General features: G+C 44.0%; 1 protein-coding gene across 8 annotated transcripts in view; it reads left to right on the forward strand.

The window, feature by feature from the left end:
• MGAT5 (alpha-1,6-mannosylglycoprotein 6-beta-N-acetylglucosaminyltransferase) overlaps positions 1 to 23090 on the forward strand; it is a 336034-nt gene that overhangs the window by 265842 nt on the left and 47102 nt on the right. For all 8 annotated transcript variants that reach the window (XM_087435082.1, XM_087435080.1, XM_087435081.1 and 5 more), the window contains one exon: positions 21413 to 21562. In XM_087435082.1, coding sequence (XP_087291208.1) covers positions 21413 to 21562 — 150 coding nt within the window. The remainder of the gene's footprint in view (positions 1 to 21412; positions 21563 to 23090) is intronic.

Here is a 23090-nt window from a genome sequence, read left to right on the forward strand (position 1 = left end):
TTAAGACTCATTGCTTGGATCCATTAGTTCATCAGTGCTTACAAATGGTGATATTCTAATTATGTGTCTTGACGAACTCACTTAACTTAAACGGATTTGATGTTTTTCAGTCGTTGAAGTTATTCTTACTGATGGTATATTGACTTTTAAATTTAGCCTATTTAAATTTCGTAAATGCTAAGTTTGGGAACATCTGAAAAGTCATCTAAGGAAAGGGACCTGGATAACATCTGCACGGAGTTAGCACCCTCTGCTTTTTCCAGATTTGCTTCTTTTTAAAAAAAAGCTTTTTCACTTTAATTTTTTTAAGTAGAGTTAAGCCTCAGCATTACCTCCATATGTTTTACCAGCTGAACCATCAGACCTACCAGCTAGATAGGTTCCCCGGTGATTAATTTTTTTTCCTGGAGACCCAAAGGCCCACAGTCATGCACATATGGTATCTAATGACTTGGTGAGTAAGTGAGTTAATGGTGTGTGAAGGTGACCTGAATAAATTTGAAATCAGAACTAATGTGGAATATGGCAAGCTGCTCCTATAATAAATTTGGAGTACTTGTATTTTTGCCTAAGTGGGTGTTAGGTGACTCTGTTGGAGAGAAGCTACGTAGCCCTGAGCTGAGAAATTCTGCCAAGGACACAGGAGACCAAATGCTTTCTCTTTTGAACCTTTTTAATGAAGATGTTTGCTGTCCCTTTCCCACATTCTGCTGGAATTTGGAAGCTAATCATCACTCTCCTTTTACAGTTACTCTTTCTAAATTGACAACTGCCAAACCAAGACAGATTAGGCATTGGTGTGGTTTCGTCAGCTTTTCCCAGTCCTTCGTTCTAGAGAGAAATAGATGCCAGCAGAATTGGACTTGCCCACTTCATTTTGCTGTGGGCAAGTGGGTATTTGTCAGCTTCTGTTCAGGGCTGGATTGCCAGTTGGTCTTCAGTTTATTTTTGATTGTTGCAGCCAAGTCAATGAAAAAAATTTTGAGCATACCTCCCAGTCTATAGATATTAATTTATTAATAAAATGTATAGTACTATAATAATGTTATGTACATTTTAAAAACATTGAAAACTGTAAACAAACATTTTCATGTTTTTTTCTTACATCCTAATGGATCTTCTTGTGCATCCCTCTTTGGGGTCCACTTCATTAGTTAGATTAGGCACTGTATGAGGTTCCAGTGAAGCAATGACATCTGAACAAACCAGACACCAAAAGTAAAATTCAACTTCAGTTAATTTTTAAAATCAGAAAATAACGGGAAGAAAGTATTTTAATTCTTTTCAGCATGTAAGTTTCTATTGTTTTCCGAAATGAAATTTTATTTTGAATCACATGGCAGGGCCCCATAACCATTTCTTTTTTTTTTTTTTTTTTTTTTTTTTTTTATTTTTTTCTTTTTTTATTTATTTATTTTTATTGAAGTATGGTTGACATACAGTACTATATTAGTTTCAAGTGTACAATATAGTGATCCGACATTTAATTCGATTACCAAATGATCACCCCGATAAAACTAGTTACCATCTGTCATCATACAAAGTTGTTACAATATTGTTAACTATATTCCCTATGCTGTATGTTACATCCCCATGACGTATTTATTTTATGACTGGAAGTTTGTACCTCTTACTCCCATAACCATTTCAAAGGTAGAACTTCTTGAAGGACTTTAGTCTGACTCTACTTCCATTAGTATCTGCATGGAGTAGTCTGGACTATCACCAAGGACAAATTTAAGTCACGTGATGTGTATTCTAGTATATGATAATTAAATCCCCCCCCAAATCTAAGTATGATAGTGGTCACTGATTTTTGCTAAAATAGTCACTGCAGAGTTCCTTTAAAACCTCAGATTATTTGGACCCAGGTCTCCACTGATGTGGGCCGCCTCCCATCCCTCTACATGGTTTCCTTGACTGGATGAACATCACTTCCTCAGTATTGGTTATGCCGACTCGCAGACTTTTGCGGCTCTTCATCTTGTTTCAGACCCCAGAGCTCTTTGCTTCTTGGACTCCTGACTGTTTCGTTGAGCGGATGTGTATTGAGCAACTTCTGATGGCGTTGCTGTAGACTGGTGGTCAGAGATGAATATGACTAGTTCCTTGCCCCCCCACCCCACACCAAACTTGGAATCGAGGAGGAGACACACCTAACCCTCAAGCAATGTTTAACAAGGTGGGAGACAGTACAGAGGAGAGGATTAGGGGTCCACTGGCTGGAGGGAGGCAGGTGGTGCTGTTAGTGATCTGCTTGAGGAAAGTATCAAAAAGAAGATGCCACTTGGAGTGCTTCAAAAGGGGACTGCCTTGGGTGGTAAATGGCAGGTGGCATTTCTAAGCAGGAGAGAGTCTCTTGAACAAAGACTAGAGACAACAGTTGGTTAGCCATTGGACCTGGGATAGAGACGAAAGACTTGACTAGTATAGAACACAGGGTTGCGAAGTCCTGAGAAGAATCCTAACCTGTGGCACAGCTCTTTGTAGTTTAAGAACCATTTATCCACATCGTCTCCTGTGGTCTTTGGACCTCTCTGGAAGGGAGAGTGGTTATTACCTGAAGAATCTCCATGCAGGTGGGTGAAACCACTTGCCCAGGGACACACAGTTGGGAAATGGCAGAGCCCAGACTGCAGCCCAGGTCCCCTGACTCCAGGTCTCCCCCTTTCTCCTGGACCTCTGTAGGCGCAGGTCATGGCAAGCATTGGTTTGGGGGCAGAGCTTCAGAACTCGCACAGTGCCTGAGAAATGTGAGGGCTTTGGGGAGAGAGGTGTTGATTGAGTGAGAAAGAGAAGGAGGATACAGAAAGCGGGAAAGAGATTTTCCAAAATGATGGACAAGTGTGAGACCTCAGTTTTACTTTCCCAGCATATTTTGTTTCTGTTTTCAAACTCCTGCTTCTAAATTAGATACTTAGCTGTTTTTCCTTTCTAAATATATTTACTTGCAGCATTTTAGATTCAAATGTGTGCTAATTAGGCTGATCACTTTTATTTTGCTATCTTTAAGTTTTCAAACAGTCAGAAATGAAGGGAAGAAATTTCAAGAGGCATGTGATTTATCTCAAGGAGAGAGGAGGGAGGGTATTTTTAGCTTCCCCCGTACAATCAATCCTTCTCTTCAAGACCCGCAGTTAACTGTCCTTTGAAGGGAACTCTCACTGCTCTGCCAAAATCAGAATTTCAATCTATGCACTGTGGCTTCCTCAAAAAGCACAGAGAGATTATGCCTGGAATTTAGAAGGTTGTTCTTAGTCTGATTGGAACAGGGGAAGGAAGGAGCCCAAGAGAGAGAGTCTTGTGTTTTAAATGGCCTGGTTTATCACATGTCAGTTCCCAGCCTTTACAACAAAGATGTGTTGACACTTGCTATTCTGAAGGGAGAGATTATGCACATTATTACCAACTGACACATCCATCATGATGAAGTCCTGGGTATTAATGCATATGGCACCAGGCTGAATGCCTTGGAGAGGAAGTTTAACAAGCACGGCCCTTATGCACTAGAGCTTAAAACTAGAAATGCGAAACAGCCGTGTGGAGCCATGGAAGCAAGCCCACACCGGCCAACCCAGAGGTGGGGATCCTCTGGGTCAGGGGCCCAGTGTCAAGGACAAAAGACACCTTGGTGAGTGAAGGACCTGCCGTATACCAGAAGGGAGGCATTGCACCCTCTGGGGTCAGTGATGTGCCGTCTCTGCCACAACCAAGTGCTGGGGGAGCTCTTTCAGAGGCGGGTGGAGTGAGGTGTGTGATTGTGTGTACGTGTGTATCAGATACTGTGGTGGGAAGTATGACCCCTTCACATAATAATAACAAAACATCTCATTTGTTTCTGTGGACGCTCGTATGAGACAATAGGGCAAGTTTAATATTCCCCTATTTTACAGCTAAGAAAACCCGAAGCCTGGGAACTCGCCCAAGGTCCCACAAGAAGTTAGTCACAGAGCTGGAATAAAAACCCAGATTACTTCATTCTTGACCCCAAACTGCCTACTAAATTTTAAACAAATGTGGGTGGTTCCCCAGAAAGGGCCAGATTACTTCAGGTCAGTGTGGGGGCTGGCCTGCCCATGGAAAGGCTGTTCACAGGCAGAGACCACTTCTCCCCTCTGACTAAAGGATGAAGCAGTCTGGTAACAGGTGACTCGACTCTGCCATCCGTTCTGGGAGCCGGTGTTTACACTGAATGCCAGCTGCTGCTAAGAGCTGTGAAGCATAAGGCTCTTCAAAAAGTCCTCAGGGGCTGGCCTGGTGGCATAGTGGTTAAGTTCGCACACTCCTCTTTGGCGGCCTGGGGTTTGCACGTTTGGATCCCGGGCGTGGACCTATGCACTGCTTATCAAGCCATGCTGTGGCAGGCATCCCACATATAAAGTAGAGGAAGATGGGCACAGATGTTAGCCCAGGGCCAATCTCCCTCATCAAAAAAAAAAAAACAAAAAACCCTCAGTCTTTTTGAGGCAGTGCTATTCACCCTGTGTATAACCATTCCAAGGAAAGCATCCTGGGGAATTAAATTATGTCTAACTTGGAGACTGTCATCCTCCTGCCCAGTTTGCGGGATCTGGGATGGCACCAGAGGGCACATTTGTGACCTGTCTGAATCTGTTTGGCTCCCCTAGTATCCCCAAAGAGGTGCTTTTGATTATTAATTAGGGATCCAAAGAGAAGAACACCTCCAAATGCTACCACAGAATCATTTTATTAATTCTCTTATAGTAAATTAAGCACTAAATGAAACTTTTTTCAGTCCCAGATTGCGTGTTGCTGTGTTTCTCCACAACACAGTGGCCTGGTCTTGTGTTTTTATAATTCAGAATCGAATTAATGGGACAAGTCACCCCCACCTCTGCATTTGCAGGGTGCGGTATTCAGTGTGAACTCTTGTCCTTGTGTGTGTGGTTCAGCAAACTCAAGATTCCCTTATCCTGAGCTGGGAGAGGCTAGCAGGAGGGTGAGGCCTGTGGGATACTCTCTCTCTCTAGGATGAAAGATGAAGGTGTGTATCGTCCTGTAGAAGTGGGGTCTAGCTCATATTCAGTTTTCCCATCCCAATTTTCCAACAAAATGGGGCCTTCTCCATTTATCCCCTCTCCCAGATTTCTACATTGTCACGACATGTGAAATGTGCCCTTCAGGGCTGCCAGATATGATTTTGGAGACAGGTATTATCTTTTTTTCCCCCTGGTTGTAATATAATTACATGTGGAAAAGTTAGAAATTACATGAAAACAGTTACTTCTCATCTTGGCATGCAGCGATGACCAGGTTGGATATGTATTCTGCCAGTCACTTTGTGTGTTTATTTGGGTATCTTGCTTCATATGAAAGAAACATTTTGAAATTAATAAAAAGTGTTCCTCAATAAATTATGAGTGAAGACAGGTGGACAATTGTGGCTACACTGTCCATTAACATGAATGTATGAAGAGCATTGATCTCGCTGGAGTCAGTGACAGATCTACAGAGGTTAACACTCGAAAACAGAAAGTGTAATTATGCATTACTGAGAGAGACCAATATAGAGAGATGTTTTTTCCCTTTTTATAGAAAAACACATTAAAGTGATTAAAAGTATTAATCTATTACTTTTTGTTTTCACACGGTAATATTTTCCTTTATTGGCGTGATTGTATAGATTATAAACAAAGTTCAGAGAAGAAAAACTTCACAGTCTACATTTCTTTTCTGACCATTATTATTATACATTTCGTTTTATGGTTATTTTGAAAATAAGCTTTGATCTAAAGGAGGAGTGTTAACAAATGATCCCCTTTGGGTGTCAGATGCTTCCCGTACACCACGGGTTTTCACTTGGTGACCAGCCTCAGTCTGATTCTTTGGGAAAGTGGAAGTAGGGAGAGAGTTCTTCCAGAGTTGACCTCTCCTTGAGACAAAGGGTCTGCCTTTTGTAACCCCCAGTCAGTCAGTCCCTGGCCTTCTTCAGTGGAGGGCAGTTCTCTGGAGAGGGGCAGCTGTCAGGTTTAACAACCAGTGCTTAACACCCAGGGAGGGTGAGCTGGGTGGCCGTCAGCAGCCCCTACGCCTCCTTTCCTTCGCAGACTGATAAGTGTCGCCCTTGGGGAGGCAGAGAGGAAGGTGCTTTAAGTCGTAAATAAAAAAATCATGGACTTTAGGGCTCAAAGGACCTGCAAACTATCAAGCCCCTCATTTTACAACTGAGTAACTTAAAGTTTTAAAAGATAAAGTAGGTTGTCCAGGCTTATCCAGGCAGTTCTGGGAGAGCTAAAGCTTGTTCCCAGGCCTCCTGCCTCCCAAACACTTCACTCCGAATAGCCTTGCACAGCCTCTCCCAAGAAGAAGACTTTTCTTCTAACTTGAGAAATTCACAGGGGAGCAGGTCTTTCCAGGGGAGCCTGGGGGAAGGAACTCCATGCACGGTGTTTGCCGAGGAGTGTGCTATTGACAGCTGCCACAGGGTGGAAGTGTGGTTTATGAGGAAGCTTTCCCTCCCTGGACTTCTGCAAAATTAGACACGGTGAAGTGAAAATGGTTTACCACCTTCTTTTCCTTGGATTCTCCGGCCCACCCACCCGCCTCTTCCATCCATCTAAATCTTTTGCTGCTCAGAAGCATCTTGCGCTGTGCCTCTTGTCTTTCTCTGTTCCTGCCGCCTGATACAGGGAGTGAAGGGAGTGACCTTGAGTCCCCTGGCCATGGTCCTGCTGCCACTGTGCTTGGTGGGATGACAGACTGCGGTCCTTCCTCACCTGTCAGTGTCCTCCTCTGTAAAATGAGGCTCTCCACCACACACTTCCTTTAGGCATTAATTTCCAAACTTCTGTCATCCACACCAAATCGTGACTTTTGTTATATCCATGCTCCACCTGGACTATTCATTACTTAAATTTCTTTTGTGTGCGTGAGGAAGATCAGCCCTGAGCTAACATCTGATGTCAATCCTCCACTTTTTGCTGAAGAAGATTGGCCCAGAGCTAACATCCATGCCCATCTTCCTCTACTTGATATGGGACGCTGCCACAGCATGGCTTGACAATCAGTACGTCAGTGCGCGCCTAGGATCCGAACCTGCGAACCCTGGGCTGCTGCAGCAGAATGTGCGCACTTAACTGCTGTACCACCGGCCTGGCCCCATCGTTACTTAATATTTTTGTTTTGTTTTGTTTTTTGTTTATTGCAGTAACATTGGTTTATGACATTGTAAAAATTTCAGGTGTACATCATTGTACTTCTATTTCTGTATAGATTACATCATGTTCACCACCAAAATACTAATTACAACCCATCACCACACACATGTGCCGAATTATCCCTTTCGCCCTCCTCCCTCCCCCCTTCCCCTCTGGTAACCACCAATCCAATCTCTGTCCCTATGTGTTTGTTTATTGTTGTTATTATCTACTACTTAATGAAGGAAATCATACGGTATTTGACCTTCTCCCTCTGACTTATTTCACTTTGCATTATACCTCAATGTCCATCCATGTTGTCACAAATGGCTGGATTTCATCGTTTCTTATGGCTGAGTAGTATTCCATTGTGTATATATACCACAGCTTCTTTATCCATTCGTCCCTTGATGGGCACTTAGGTTGCTTCCAAGTCTTGGCTATTGTGAATAATGCTGCAATGAACACAGGGGTGCATGTACCTTTACAAATTGGTGTTTTCAAGTTCTTTGGATAAATACCCAACAGTGGAATAGCTGGATCATATGGTAGTTCTATCCTTGATTTTTTGAGGAATCTCCATACTGTTTTCCATAGTGGCTGCACCAGTTTGCACTCCCACCAGCAGTGTACGAGAGTTCCCTTCTCTCCACATCCTCTCCAACACATGTTGTTTCCTGTCTTGTTAATTATAGCCATTCTGACGGGCGTAAGGTGATATCTCATTGTAGTTTTGATTTGCATTTCCCTGATAGTTAGTGATTTTGAACATCTTTTCATGTGTGTGTTGGCCATCTGTATATCTTTGGAGAAATGTCTGTTCAGGTCTTTTGCCCATTTTTTAATTGGGTTGTTAGTTTTTTTGTTGTTGAGATGCATGAGTTCTTTATATATTTTGGAGATTAAGCCCTTATCGGAAGTATGGTTTGCAAATATCTTCTCCCAATTGTTAGGTTGTCTTTTCGTTTTGTTGATGGTTTCCTTTGCTGTGCAGAAGCTTTTTAGTTTGATGTAGTCCCATTTGTTTATTTTTTCTATTGTTTCTCTTGCCCGGTCAGATGTGGTGTTTGAAAAGATGTTGCTAAGACCGATGTCGAAGAGCGTACTGCCTATGTTTTCTTCTAGAAGTTTCACAGTTTCAGGTCTTACATTCAAGTCTTTAATCCATTAATTACTCCATTAATTCTAATTAATTAATCTAACTCCATTAACTCTAATTAACTCCATTAATTTTTGTGTATGGTGTAAGGTAAGGGTCTACTTTCATTTTTTTGCATATGGCTATCCAGTTTTCCCAACACCATTTGTTGAAGAGACTTTCTTTTCCCCATTGTATGTTCTTGGCTCCTTTGTCAAAGATTAGCTGTCCATAGATGTGTGGGTTTATTTCTGGGCTTTCGATTCTATTCCATTGATCTGTGTGTCTGTTTTTGTGCCAGTACCATGCTGTTTTGGTTACTATAGCTTTGTAGTATATTTTGAAATCCGGGAGTGTGATACCTCCAGCTTTGTTCTTTTTTCTCAGGATTCCTTTAGCTATTCGGGGTCTTTTGTTGTTCCATATAAATTTTAGGATTCTTTGTTCTAGTTCTGTGAAAAATGTTGTTGGAACTTTGACAGGGATTGCATTGAATCTATAGATGGCTTTAGGAAGTATGGACATCTTAACTATGTTAATTCTTCCAATCCATGAGCACGGAATATCTTTCCATTTCTTTGTGTCTTCTTCAATTTCTTTCAGAAATGTTTTATAGTTTTCGGTGTACAGATCTTTCACCTCTTTGGTTAAGTTTATTCCTAGGTATTTTATTCTTTTTGTTGCAATTGTAAATGGGATGGTATTCTTAATTTCTCTTTCTGCTACTTCGTTGTTAAGTGTACAGAAATGCAACTGATTTTTGTATGTTGATTTTGTATCCTGCAACTTTACCATATTCATTTATTACTTCTAAAAGTTTTCTGGTGGATTCTTTAGGGTTTTCTATATATAAAATCATGTCATCTGCAAATAGTGACAGTTTCACTTCTTCCTTTCCAATTTGGATCCCTTTTATTTCTTTTTCTTGCCTGATTGCTCTGGCTAGGACTTCCAGTACTATGTTAAATAGGAGTGGTGACAGTGGGCATCCTTGTCTGGTTCCTGTTCTTAGAGGGATGGCTTTCAGTTTTTCACCATTGAGGATGATATTAGCTGTGGGTTTCTCATATATGGTCTTTATTATGTTGAGATACTTTCCTTCTATCCCCCTTTTATTCAGAGTTTTTATCATAAATGGATGCTGTATCTTGTCAAATGCTTTCTCTGCATCTATTGAGATGATCATGTGACTTTTATTCTTCATTTTATTAATGTGGTGTATTACGTTGATTGATTTGCGAATGTTAAACCATCCCTGCATCCCTGGAATAAATCCCACTTGATCCTGGTGTATAATCTTTTTAACATATTGTTCTATGCGATTTGCTAGTATTTTGTTGAGGATTTTTGCATCGATGTTCATCAGTGATATTGGCATGTAATTTTCTTTTTTTGTGTTGTCCTTGTCTGGTTTTGGTATCAGGGTAATGTCAGCTTTGTAGAATGAGTTAGGGAGATTCCCCGCCTCCTCAATTTTTTGGAAGAGTTTGAGAAGGATAGGTATTAAGTCTTCTTTGAATGTTTGGTAGAATTCACCAGGGAAGCCGTCTGGTCCTGGACTTTTATTTTTGGGGAGGTTTGTAATTACTGTTTCGATCTCCTTACTGATGATTGGTCTATTCAAATTCTCTACTTCTTCTTGATCCAGTTTTGGAAGGTTGTATGATTCTAAGAATTTATCCATTTCTTCCAGATTGTCGAATTGGTTGGCATATAGCTTTTCATAGTGTTCTCTTATAATCTTTTGTATTTCCGAGGTGTCTGTTGTAACCTCTCCTCTTTCATTTCTGATTTTACTTATTTGTGCCTTCTCTCTTTTTTTCTTGGTGAGTCTAGCTAAAGATTTGTCAATTTTGTTGACCTTTTCAAAGAACCAGCTCTTGGTTTTATTAATTTTTTCTATTGGTTTTTGGTCTCTATTTCATTTATTTCTGCTCTGATTTTTATTATTTCCCTTCTTCTACTGATTTTGGGCTTGGTTTGTTCTTCTTTTTCCAGTTCCTTTAGGTGCATTGTTAGATTGTTTATTTGAGATTTTTCTTGTTTGTTGAGATAGGCCTGTATCGCTATAAACTTCCCTCTTGGAACCGCTTTTGCTGTATCCCATAAATTCTGGCATGTCGTATTTTCATTTTCATTTGTCTCCAGGTATTTTTTGATTTCTTCTTTGATTTCTTCGTTAACCCAGTCATTGTTCAGTAGCATTTTGTTTAATCTCCACATATTTGTGGCTTTTCTGATTTTCTTCCTGTAGTTGATTTCTAGTTTCATACCGTTGTGGTCAGAAAAGATGCTTGGTATTATTTCAATCTTCTTAAATTTATGGAGACTTGTTTTGTGGCCTAATATGTGATCAATCCTGGAGAATGTTCCATGTGCATTTGAAAAGAACGTGTATTCTTCGGTTTTTGGATGGAATGCTCTGTATATATCTACTAGGTCTATCTGTTCTAGTGTGTCGTTTAAGGCCAATGTTTCCTTATTGATCTTCTGTTTGGATGATCTATCCATTGGTGTAAGTCGAGTGTTCAAGTCCCCTACTATTATTGTGTTACTGTCTATTTCTGTTTTTATGTCTGTTAATAATTGCTTTATATATTTAGGTGCACCTACACTTAATATTTTTTTTTTTTTAAAGATTTTATTTATTTATTTTTTCCCCCAAAGCCCCAGCGGACAGTTGTATGTCATAGCTGCACATCCTTCTAGTTGCTGTATGTGGGACACGGCCTCAGCATGGCCGGAGAAGCGGTGCGTCGGTGCACGCCCGGGATCCGAACCCGGGCCGCCAGCAGCGGAGCGCGTGCACTTAACCGCTAAGCCACCGGGCCGGCCCTACACTTAATATTTTTAATAAACTCTCTTTTAAAATAATTACTTGAGCTTTGTCGTAAGTGATTAATATCCATGAAATCACATGGATATGTTACTTATGTTTTTCTAAACTACATATAGATTGATATACAACTCTTAAACATTTTTATCCATCTTCCACCTAAAATCACCTTGTATATGTATGTAACCATTAAGTTGAAACAGTAGGACTCCATTGAATTGAAGCAAGAAACAACTTTTTTCTCCTTTGAACTATACAGTTTATCTTTTCTGCCCCTTGGATACAATTTTGGGCAGGTCCTATAACTTGCAAATAATAAAAAACCCCTCTGTTACTTTTAGTCCCGGGAACAATCCAAGTGCAAGAACTAAAGTATCCACTTTAGTTTATTGGTGGAAACTCTGAACATCATCTAAAGTTAAGCTCCTTCTCTCCCACTTCTAAGAGCTGCTTTGCCTGGGCAGCCTGAATCGGAGGTGGGGACGTCTGGTCTCTGCTGCCCCCGCCTGCAGGTCACCCTCTCACCATCGTCACTGTCTTTCTGTCTCTCTAAGCAAGCTGCTGATAGTTCCTCCACGGATACAGTGGGGAGAAAGCCGAGATGGGGGAGGGCGGGTAAACTCTTGCATGAACAGGACTGGCGCCGTCCAGGATTAGTGCTGCCTGGTCTCGGCAGGTGTCTAATGCTGGACTTTTTCTCTGGCTGGACTGTGTGGGTCTTTGGGTCTCCCCTTCTCCCACGGATCGCTCAACTGCAGTAGTTTGTTACCTTATTACAGACGATGCTGCCTCAGGCTGGTCGTGTGGCTCCCACTCAGCACCAGTTCCCCGCAGCCCACACTCCTTATGTCCCCCATGGACAGAGCCCTTCCAAGTAGGACCCAGCTGGGCATCCTTCTGTATGGTCCGCACCTGCACCAAGGGAAACACATCATCCGTTCCCTTGAGAAACTCGGGGAGCTCTGACCGATCCTGAAGCAGGCCCTCCCCAGGACTCCTCCTTCAGGGCACCCTCCCAGCCCCAGTCTCCCACCACGAGGCATTTCGAGGCTCATGTCTGGCACTGATCCATGTGCCCCAGAAATTCCCAGGGATGCAGGTGAAGCTCTACAAGTGGTCCCCTAGAGGCCCTTCTTACCTGGTTAGGTAAAGAAGGGAAACCAGCCAACAGCTCCCCAAAGATGTCCTCCCTCCTCCTCGGGGTGTGGGGAGGTGGGCTGGCCGCCACTTTGGGGGACAGTGGGTACCTGTTGTTTGGCTGCTGGCCTTTGGGGCTTCAGTGTAATTGGTAGGAGCAGCCCCATGGTCACACCTGTTACACCCTCCACCGATGTGACCGTGCTGTTCTGCTGAGGCGGCACCAGCCTCAGGCCTCTGAACTCCTTCCCTGGAGATGTACAGGACGGCCCTGCAGAGTGGCCAGTTCTCTTGCCTTTAGACAGCAGCTGATTGTCAGGCACTGTCCAAAACCCATCGGAATACCATCTCTTACGCTTTTTCAGGAGTGGACGAGACTCTGAGGTCAGGGCCATTCGATCCCCAATTGCCTGACCCTGTGGAGGTTCTATGAAAAAATGCAACTTTGGGTTTTCTAACCTTCCATTGTGACAGCTTTCTCTTTGTCATGGAACAGTCTGTTTTCTGTGATTACTGCCCAGATAGAGCTGATAACAAAGCTCCTGGAGGAGTCTGTTGACACATTTGGGCCACAGTGGTCTATTTTCAACCTTTCAGCCAGTTTTTTAAGCACAATTGTGTAGCTGGTGGGCTTTGTTGCTTCAGGTCTGTGGCAATCACAGAAGAGTAAGGGACTTGGTTATCCATAAGTGACGCGTTTGCATGGTGGGGAGAGAAACCAGCTTTACAATTTGAAGACTTCCTGCCCTTCTCAAAGCAGAAAGGAGGTCACGTCAAAGGGCTGCTTGTTTTCACAAACTGGCTGGCGGATCCCCACGGTCCTTTAAGAGGCTTTCGTTAAATAGTTGAAAGTTCCAATGCTAAGGCAGAGAGATCCTGAAACCTGCAAGTGCTGGGAAATGGAGAGGCATGCTGACTAACCAGCTGGCTCAGATGGAGAGATCTGGAGGGGCACGGGCATTGGCTCAAACTGGGCGGTGAGGTGGAGGCTCTAGCCATCTCGGGACTCATTGCTAGCTCGTCCCGTTTAATAGTTTGGGGGCAGTATTAGCACCATGTATTTTACAATAGGGCTACATATTTAAACAGCTTTTACATGCATTTTACATTCTAGAACCACTCCCATCACACTTGAGTGAAGCCTTACATACAACTCTTAACCCATTGCCCTAGGAGAGTTGTAATTTATGCCAGATGAGGTCCAGTCAAGAATAAGTCTGGAGCCCAGTGCAGCAAAAGGAAGCAGCTCCCTTCTTTTTATTGCTCGTGGGCCCGTGGGTGGACCAGAGGCCAGCCTGGAGACGAGAGCAAGGTTCCCCTTATTATTCCCACTGTAATTACTGGACACCATCCTTTCTTCTAGAGGAGTGAGGATTTGGGGAGAAAGGGTCAGAAGTGGACAGGCTTCTGAGAATCTTAGCTTCCCGGGGTCTTCCAGAGCCCTAGGAGGCCTGAGTGGGACACAGCAAAGACCACCCCCCTCAACACACACCTTAACCTTGAGAGGTTACTTGAAATAAATGAGCTAAGGACTGCAAAGTCTCAATTATTCTGTAATGTAAATTGTTTCTGCTTCACTGCTGAAATTCACAGAGATTTGCATTTTTGAACTTCTAATCTTGAAATAAAAGCATTTTTCATCCTTGTTGAATTTTAGACTTCAGGAGCAGGCAGAGGAGGGGTAGTGTCTTTTTGTCTCCCTCTCTCCCTCCCTCCCTTCCACCGCACAACTCCTGAGAGAACCTTACACTTGGTAGCTATGTTGAAAGGAAGATGAATCAACTATGAAATACATCTTTTAAGGTTTGCAACTCTCCTTTTATTTTATTTTCATTAAAATACACCCTTGGGTAAAGTCGTGAACCTTAAGCTCATTTGCTGGGAGAAGTTTTGCTATAGAAGGATTTGGCTCCTGAAACAGAGTGGGAAGCTGGGCGGGACCACGGCGAGAGTCCGAAGGAACTAGGCCATGCGTGATCTGCTCCATGTCAGGCCTCTACAGACACTGAACCTACAGTGTCCTGCCCTTGAGAAGTTCACAGTCCCACAGGGAGGACACACACAGTGACAGTGCAGCCCAGAGGCCGAGCAGGGAGATAGTGGAAAAAGACAAACTGAGGCATGTTAAAAATTTTAAGAGTTTATTTGAGCAAAAATCACTTTAAATCAGGCAGCACCAAACCAGAAGTAGTTAGGAGTGCTCTCTGACGGGACCCAGAGGAGAGACTTATACAGAGAAAGTGTGGAAGCAAAGAAAGGAAATTATTTGATTGGCTGTAGCTTGAAGCCTAGTTGGCTGTTTGTGATTGGTTGTCCTCAGCGTTTTGATTTCGTGACCTTGAGGCCTTTACAGGGTTAGATTTTGGTTTGCTTACATAGGCCACCACAGCACTAGAGCCACCTCAGTCCAATGGCCTCCTTGTTTAATTAATTTAACAATACTAACGGCACAGAGGAGGTAGCAATAGTTGCACCTGAGCAAGCTGAGGAATGCTGACTTATAAAGGATGAAGGCAAGGAGTCTATCCAGGAGAGAAAAGGAGGGAGGAAGAGCCATTCTGTGGGAAGGCAATGGCAGGCCAGATGTATGTGACAGCAGGAGAGGTTTGGGAGTGAGGGATAAGTTAAGTGTAAGTAGAGGAGGAGAGAGAATAGTACGTGGTAAAGCTGGAGAGCTTGTAGAAGCCCAGATTGTGAAGAGACTTGTGTGCATAGCTGAGAAGGTGGTCTCCCGGAGCCCTTTAAAAATTTAGATAGGGGAACTAAATCTTCAGTTTTAGCAACTAGGGGCACTAAAGAGGGTGGATTGAAGGGGTGAGAGCCTAGAAACAGTGTCTTAGCCCAGGGCTTCTAGAAAGCAAGTCTTGAGGCAGAGACTCAAGTAGTCCTAGTTATTGGGGAAGGAGGTGCAAGCCCAGGGCAGTAAGGAAGAAGGAAGAGGGAAGCGAGGCTGAGAGAAGTGCAAGGTGATGGAGTGTGTGACCATGCTGTGCCCTGCTTACCAGGAGCCACACAGACGCAGCAGCAGGGGCACTGGGCATTCTGGACTCCCTAGAAGGTTTGCAAGGAGGAATTCTACCTTGGAATAGTCTGTAGAAGAGAGAAAAGAGGGTGGTTTACGGTCATCCCTCAGTATCCCTGGGGGATTGGTTCCAGGATCGCCGCAGATACCAAAATCTGAGCATGCTCAAATTCCTTAGTCGGCCCTTTGCATCCACGAGTTCAGCGTCCGTGGATTCAACCAACTTCAGATCACAAACATAGTACACGATTCGTGATTGGTTGAGTCTGCAGATGTAGAACCTGCGGATATAAAGGACGGACAGTATTTGTCTTGCTCCCTCCTGTTTCCTGCTTCTCTTTGGCCCCAGTTTGCCTCACAGTGAACTAACGCCCTTGTACCCCTGAGATGCTGTTCAGGAATGGGGGCCCCACGCCCTCTATCCCATGGTGTAGCTTCTCCCCAGTCTGACAGTGGAGGGCAGCCTGGTTTGTGTGAGCACTGACTGAGGGAGAAAGAGCAGGCAGTCGGGGGAATCCCAGAAAGCTTGTAAGGTTGTGTCACGATTCAGACAGGAGCTCAGCTCGGAGCTTATGACAGTAGGTCAAGCAGGCGAGGATGGATGCCGAGTGAATGGAGGAGGCTGGTAGTAGAGAGAGATTTACAAGATCATTTAGTAGAGTTAGACAAGTCCAGGCTCAACCACTGAAGGACTTCCATCACAGTAGTAGTGAGGAATGGGCTCAGTACTTGGCAAGGCATACTCTATGGCCTTGTGTTTCTTAAAGCAAATTTGTGATTCATCATTGTGTATTAATAAAACCATGGAGTGAACCAATTTCTGTGTTTGCAGGGGAGGATGTGGAAGCTACTACTTAAAAATGATTAAAAATCCATGAGCAAAATAAAGAATCAGAAGCATACTTGTGAGGACCCTTACTGCTGAAATGACAGAAGCCCAATCTTACTAGCTTAGGCCATAGTGGGGATTGGCTACCTCTTGATCCCAGGGAAGGGCAGGGATACACCAGGCCTGAGACATAACAGGAACTGTGGACCAGCACCCTGCCAGGACACGCACTCTCTCACATTTAGCCTTCTCTTTTCTCTGTCTGGAGCCCGACGTCCATGTGGGCGGCGCCCACACTTGATTCAGCAGCCTGGTTCAGCAGCTCCCTGCATTGACTTTGGAGAGGGGCTGACTCTTCCACACCCATTCAGCTCTTCCTAGGGAGGAAGCCCCCTGGCTCAGCTCTCACCAGGTGCTCTCCGTGGACTAGGCAACTCCGGGCAGGGCTGCAGAATTATTTTTTTGAAAAATGTCAGGTCACAAGGTGCCACGTGGATGAGGGGCAGTGGGGTCCAGAAGAAGGGATGTGTGTGTCTGCAGTGGGGAGCGGGGGTGTGGCTGGGGAAAACAGTACATGACATCCACTGCAACCAGAGGCTCAGAATACTGCCATTTTCCAAAGACCATTACTGTACCCCTAATTCACCAGCTAGAAGAGAAAGGGCTCCTGATTCTCCAGTTCTGCTTTCTACCCCTCCCCTGCCACCGACTCACACTGGTGTTGCTTTAGATTGAATTGTTTTCCTGAAGCTCCCTATTCAAGCTCTGAATATCTGACAACCAGTTCTGCAAATGCACCTGCCTCCAGCTGCAATCATAAGCAGCCCCAGACACTGAAAACACTGCTCCTTTACTCCAGCCCGCTCTGCCGTTTTCCTTCGAATCTTCCCTTCCCCACCTCCAGATGAGCTTCGGCAGATTTAAATTTTAATCAGTTTGATTGGTTATTTTTAATGGGAATTTAAATTGAACTAGAGACTTGAACTGGGACCTTCTGGAGGCATTTCTCATGGCCCTGGCATGGGTGCAGCATGCTGTGGTGTGATACTCAGCTCGAGGCCCCTTTGGACTGCATCTCAACAAATTTGTAGGTGACGGGGTTTTGGGAGGAGACAGTTTTCTCTAATTTTGGTCTCTTAGGTCAGAGAGGGAAAGCTTTCTAGGGAGTGATCTTGATCCAGTTCTTGGATCAACAGGAGACCCAGTTCCATGGTGCCACCTTCACCCTGGGCCTGGATGTCCAAAATAAGGGGGGGTGTATGCTGGCCAGCGTCCTCCCCCCTGCACACACCCCCTCTCCACTTCAGACCTTCCCACAGGTTGGGGAAAGACAGGCAGGGCCATGCTTATTAATATAAAAAACCTCAGCACCCTGTTCCTTAAGCACAAAAGATAGAATGTACATTGAAGACAGAAGGGGATCTTTTGAACCTCTTTATGGCAAGAACAGAGCCCTCCAGCGTGGGGGCAGTGGTGCAGGCCTCGGCATTATACAGGCTGGTTTCTGTTTTTTCTTGACTACATATATTTAAAATTTTTCTATGTTAGTTGTGAAATATAGCAAATATACCCACCACCCAGATTTGTAGATGTTAATATTTTGCGATACTTTTCTTTAACAGAGAAATGATGTATTACAAATATCATTAAAGCTCCATCTACCTCCCCAAACCCTCCTTCCCTCCTCAGTAATCAATATCCAGAAGTTGATGTCTGTCATCCCCATGCATGTTTTTGTAATTAACTACAAATGTCCGTATGTAAAAATATTGTTCATATGCATAATATTGAATAATATTGCTTTTCATGGTTAAAAAATGGTATTGAGCCATACAAATTCTTTTGCAATCAGTCCCAACGCTGATGCTTACTTGTAGCAATCACAGACAAGTTGCATCCCCTTTTGGGCCACAGGGAGATGTGTCAAGATGCTGGTTGTATTAACCCTGGCACAGTCCAGGTAAGTGAAGATCAAGGCCTGGAGAGGAGGAGACAAATGTGATATTATGGGGGCAGAATCAACAAGGCTTTGTGACTAATTTGATGTGTGTAATGACAGGTGTGATTCTGGTGCAGGTTCCTGGCTGGGAGATTAATGCCAGTCACTGAGAACAGGAGCCCACAGGGTGACGCTGGTCTGGGAAAGTGATGTGATGGATTTCCTTTTTGACCTGTTGAGTTGGAAGGGCCTGCAGCACCCCTAGGTGGAGAGATTCAGGAGGCAGCGGGATTTTTGGACCCAAAATTCAGGCAACGGTTCTGAGCTGGAGATGCCTCATTGTGTTCCTTTAGCATCCAGTGAGCATTAATTTTGGGAAGGGGGGCAGGTCGGGGTGAGTGGCTCCTATGGCACCTTTCCCTGGAATCCATAGCGTGGTTCACCCTCTCCAGATTTCTACAGAACTCTGACAAGTCACAACAGGAGACCTGGGCTGGAATCACCTAATTGTCATGTCAACTTCGAAGGTTAGAGTTGTGTTTGAAACATTTTTTCTCCTCTAATAACCTGTTGTGATTTTCCCATTTATGAAATTACTTAAATCCTCTCTGAAGGTAATTTCCATGCTCAGCCTTTACCATGCCTTAATGTTAATAAGTTCATAGGCTTTACTAGGCTTTGGATTTACTTCTTCATATTTGCCTGAACTTGCCCCCTTGTTATACTTCAAGGAGCCCCAACCTTTTCTGGGACTGATGACGATACATGCGTATTCTAGTAAGTGGTCCAGTCCCCTCATTTGGCCTGGGAATCCTAATCTTGAGACTGTCTACAGTGAGGTTCTCCAGGACAGGAACCAGATGGGCCATTTATGTTCTCCTTTGTAGCTCACTACAGACCTAGTTCAGGGGCCTTTGGTCCATCTTTGCTAGTTAGCCGCTGGCTTTTCACAGAGAAGTGTCTCCTTTTGCTTCAAGGACAGGTGCCTGCCCCACCCCCCAACCCCAATCCCTGAGGAAAAGGCTACAAGATGTCCCGAAAGGCCTCTTTATGGACGATAGGAATCCACCCAGAGTAGCTCAAAGTGGGGGATGGGGAGTGGGGAGAATTTGGTTTGCTGCTATTATTGTAAGAATCCAGAAAGACCTGGGGAATTTAAGATAGAGGACAGCTGTGGATGTGGTGGAACCTAGAAGCAGCTCTGGACCCTGGTTTTCTCTCCTGTCTCTCTGCTTCCTTTTTGTCTTTCCTCTTCCTCCTTCTCCTCTTCTTCCTCTTCTGTCCTCCTCACCCCCCATCATGCTTGCAGGGGTGATGTCTAGGTCTCAGTCACTCTGGGTTCCTCTTATTACCAACTGTCTGTCTGGGTCTTCCTCTCTCCTTTCAGCTCTCACTGGTTCTCTTTCCACCCCATCCCCCAAAACTGTCAGCTGGCTTCTTCAGAACTTGTATCTGGCCCATAATTGCCTGGACTCCAACACTGAATGACCTTTTTGCTCTAAAGCCCACGGCCATCTGGCAGTAATCTCTCTGTACAGGATTCTGAGCTCCTGAGACAGGGTCTGATTGGCTCAGCTTATCTTCCTGAGCCTGGCCACACCGCCCCAGGCTGCTGGCCAGCCTAGGAATGGGTCCATGGGCTGGTCAGCACACCCTGGGCTGGTCAGCAGGGGCAGGGTTACAGAACCCCCTGCCTACCTACCAGGGGCCGTGGATGGGGATGGAGTCCCTGAGAAGGGGGTTTGTGGGGGCAGGAGTTAGCAGGTACATCTAGCACAAGAACTCTGTCACAGAGCCCCTCAGATTAACTCACACCAGGGAAGTGATCCTAAATTGGGCTCAAGCTATGAACGGAAAGTCATGGTTTATAAACAGTTTCTAGTTCACCTCTCTACTAATTCAAGGGTATACATCTCTGAAATAATGAATTTAGCATCTTCCAGCCATGCAAAACATGGCATGAAATTAAACTTTCAGTCCAGGTGTTCATTTTATTCATACAGGGATGCAGGGATGGACTTCGTTGCTTCGGAGCAAAATCATCCTGGTGCGTAAAATGGAGAATGAGGACTGTACTGGTTTTCCAGTCATGAAGACTTTGGGTACATGATTTGAAACATGTATCCCCCAAAGTTGAGAGTCCTGTGTAATATTCTCCACCAGGCAGTGAACGCAGATGGTGGACCTTGAACCCGGCTCAGGATGCTGTGAGGAGTTGCCCTACCGAGTCAGAGTAGGGACAGCCCTCCAGGGAAGGCAGAAGTGCCGCTGCCCCTCCTCCTCTCATCGGAGCTCGCTTCCCCTTCCTGCACTCTGTGGCCGCTGATGCCACACCCCTGTGTCCCTTGCGGTCTGAAGTCACAAAACTGGCTATAATTACATTTTCCTGGAGTGTGTGAAAACAGGCTTAGACTGGGAAAACTTTGTCCCACTTTCATACAACTGGAAAACATTACAGAACTTGAATCTTTCAAATTTCAAAAAAAAAAAAAAGCAACCTACAAAATCCAGCTTGTTCAACTTAGTCCCACGGAAATGTGAAGAGGAAGGGAAAGTGAACTTGCTTCCGCTTCACAGGTGGTTTTGATTTAGAAAATGTGCCTCGAAATTCAGTGCCTGCAAAGACAGAAAAGTTTTGTTTTGCTTCTAATAAAAGTAAAACTACTCTTGAATGTTTCGGGGCTCATCAAAGTTTGCGTTCAATCTTTTTTCCACTTTTGTCTACCTGGATATTCTCATTATCTCTCCAGCTGCCGAGTCAATCAGTGTTTATCGTGGGAAACTCTCATCTCCCCATGATTCGCATTAGGTAGGATCCAGTTCTGACAACATGAGTTAATCGTCACTAGAAATATTGGCAAGAGCTGGGGATGTTTGTATTCCTTGGAGACAGCTTAGCATCTCTGGATAAATATTCCAGTCCAACTGATGCCTTCTCTGGGTTTTCTTTCCCCAAACTTCCTCCCCCATAAGGAGGACAAGCCAAAAGCCAAGTGTTGAGTCCCTGGTAATTTACAAAGCGAGGACGATACTTCAAAACAATTGGCCTTGAGCGATCATTGATATTCTATAGTAATATGGTATTATATAGTAATATATAGTATAGTACAGATTAGTATATTAGTATTATATAGTAATATGTTGCTATATAATATGTTTCTTCTTGCAAAATTGTACAGCAGCAGTATGACTGTTTTTGCCCTCAAAATCCTGTCAGATTACTTTTGAAAGAAATTTTAGGAGTTGAATTGCCAAATTCTGCAATCTCTGTATTAAGAACTTCTGCCTCTGTGCCCTACAGCTATGAGACAAGAATGAAAAGAGAAATTCCTTCTCCTTGTGTCCCCTCTTTAGAATAAGAAGACCTACTTGGACATTATTCACACGTACATGGAAGTACATGCAACCGTTTATGGCTCCGGCACCAAGAATATCCCCAGTTACGTGAAAAACCATGGTATCCTCAGTGGACGGGACCTGCAGTTTCTTCTCCGAGAAACCAAGGTAAGTTTTTAGTAGTTTTGTAAAAATTCCTCAGTGGTGTTGTTTACAGATTTGTTTCTGTTGGTCTTGAAAATGGGGTCAGAATCTCTCATGCTTTCTTTTCAGTGCTGCAGTAGCTCTTTAGGTCATTTCTGGGCAGTGTTTTTCTGGACCAGCTGTAGCTTAAAAGTTAGTGAATTGTGGAGGGTGGTTGCTACAGTTTAAAACTTATTTACTGAGGACCTAGTCTGTGCCAGGCATCAAGTGAGAGGCTGGGGATCTGACGGCAAACAGGACAGGGAAGGCTCGAGGGTCAGACCTTCTGATAGCACAGCAACTTTCACAGCAAGCCTGGGGTGCTTAACTCCCCCACCTTCCCAATCACCACTGTTCAAGGAATTGGTCCCCCAACTAGCTTTTCCTTGCACCTCCTCATTCAAAACATTTGTACTGGACACTGACGAAATTCAGATGAGGGAAAAGTCCCTTTGGGCTCAAGGAGCAAGGAAGGCATCATGAGAGATAGAAGAGGTGAAAGATGGATGGGGTGTGGATGCACCTGACATGTGGGACAGATAGGAGTGAGAGTCAGATGGTGGAGGTGGAGATGACACATTCAGGAGAGAGCCAGAAACCAACCCAGCCTAAGTGTTGGGAAATAGTGGAAGATAAAATTCTATAAGAGGCTGATTGTGTTTTCATTTGCAATGCAGAGGAGAGAAGCTGAGTAGATGAATTTCTGTGGCATAATAGTGATTTCTAATCATTGTGTGATAAACTTGGATTTTGGAAGGTGTATTCACATATGCTGTCCTGTTTGTGGGCAGGGTAGGTGTTAGTGTTAACTTTATTTTAAACATGAGAAGATAGACTAGAAAGTTGGGCTCGCCCACAGTCACTGAGGCTGTCTTAGAGGTGGCCCTAACTCGTTGTCTTTTATTGTAGCCTCTGCTAGGCACTCAGTGTACCATCCTCATGATTAAACACCCAAGCTTAATATTTAATGGATACTCACCAGCCAAAAGAGTATGCACCTCCTTTGTGCCTCAGTTTCTCCATATGCAAATGTACTTGATCATTTCTTCCTCCAAGTCATTTGTGTGATTCCATGAATAAACTAGTTTGATAAGTTATTGGTCTCCTCAGCCAAAGATCTGATTTGCCGTAATTTAGATTTTATTTCCTTACAAGGTCACTGTAGTCTGATGACTGTTGGTGGCAATCCAGGAGTGAAGTCTGCTCCCCAATTTGCACTGTTTGCTTCCCACTTACCTCCTGTCTTAGGATGACATTTTAGAATCATTAGGACGTCCGGGCCCTTTAGTGGCAATGCTATTTTTGCCATTTGCCTCGTTTTACTTTTCCCCACATCACATTGTGGAAAAAGCTCAAACTCCTTTAAAGTTACATTTGGCAGCACTGGTTTTCAGCAGCATGTCATTACTGTCTCGCATGCTTCTATTAACCCAACCTTGTGAATGTCTTACTCAGCCTTGCAAATTTTAAAAGAATCCTTACTTACTTACCATCCACTTACCCATGAGAGAAT

The sequence above is a fragment of the Ceratotherium simum genome, chromosome 9 (assembly GCF_057802395.1).
Source record: "Ceratotherium simum simum isolate JZ-2026a chromosome 9, ASM5780239v1, whole genome shotgun sequence".
In the NCBI taxonomy this organism is placed as follows: domain Eukaryota; kingdom Metazoa; phylum Chordata; class Mammalia; order Perissodactyla; family Rhinocerotidae; genus Ceratotherium; species Ceratotherium simum.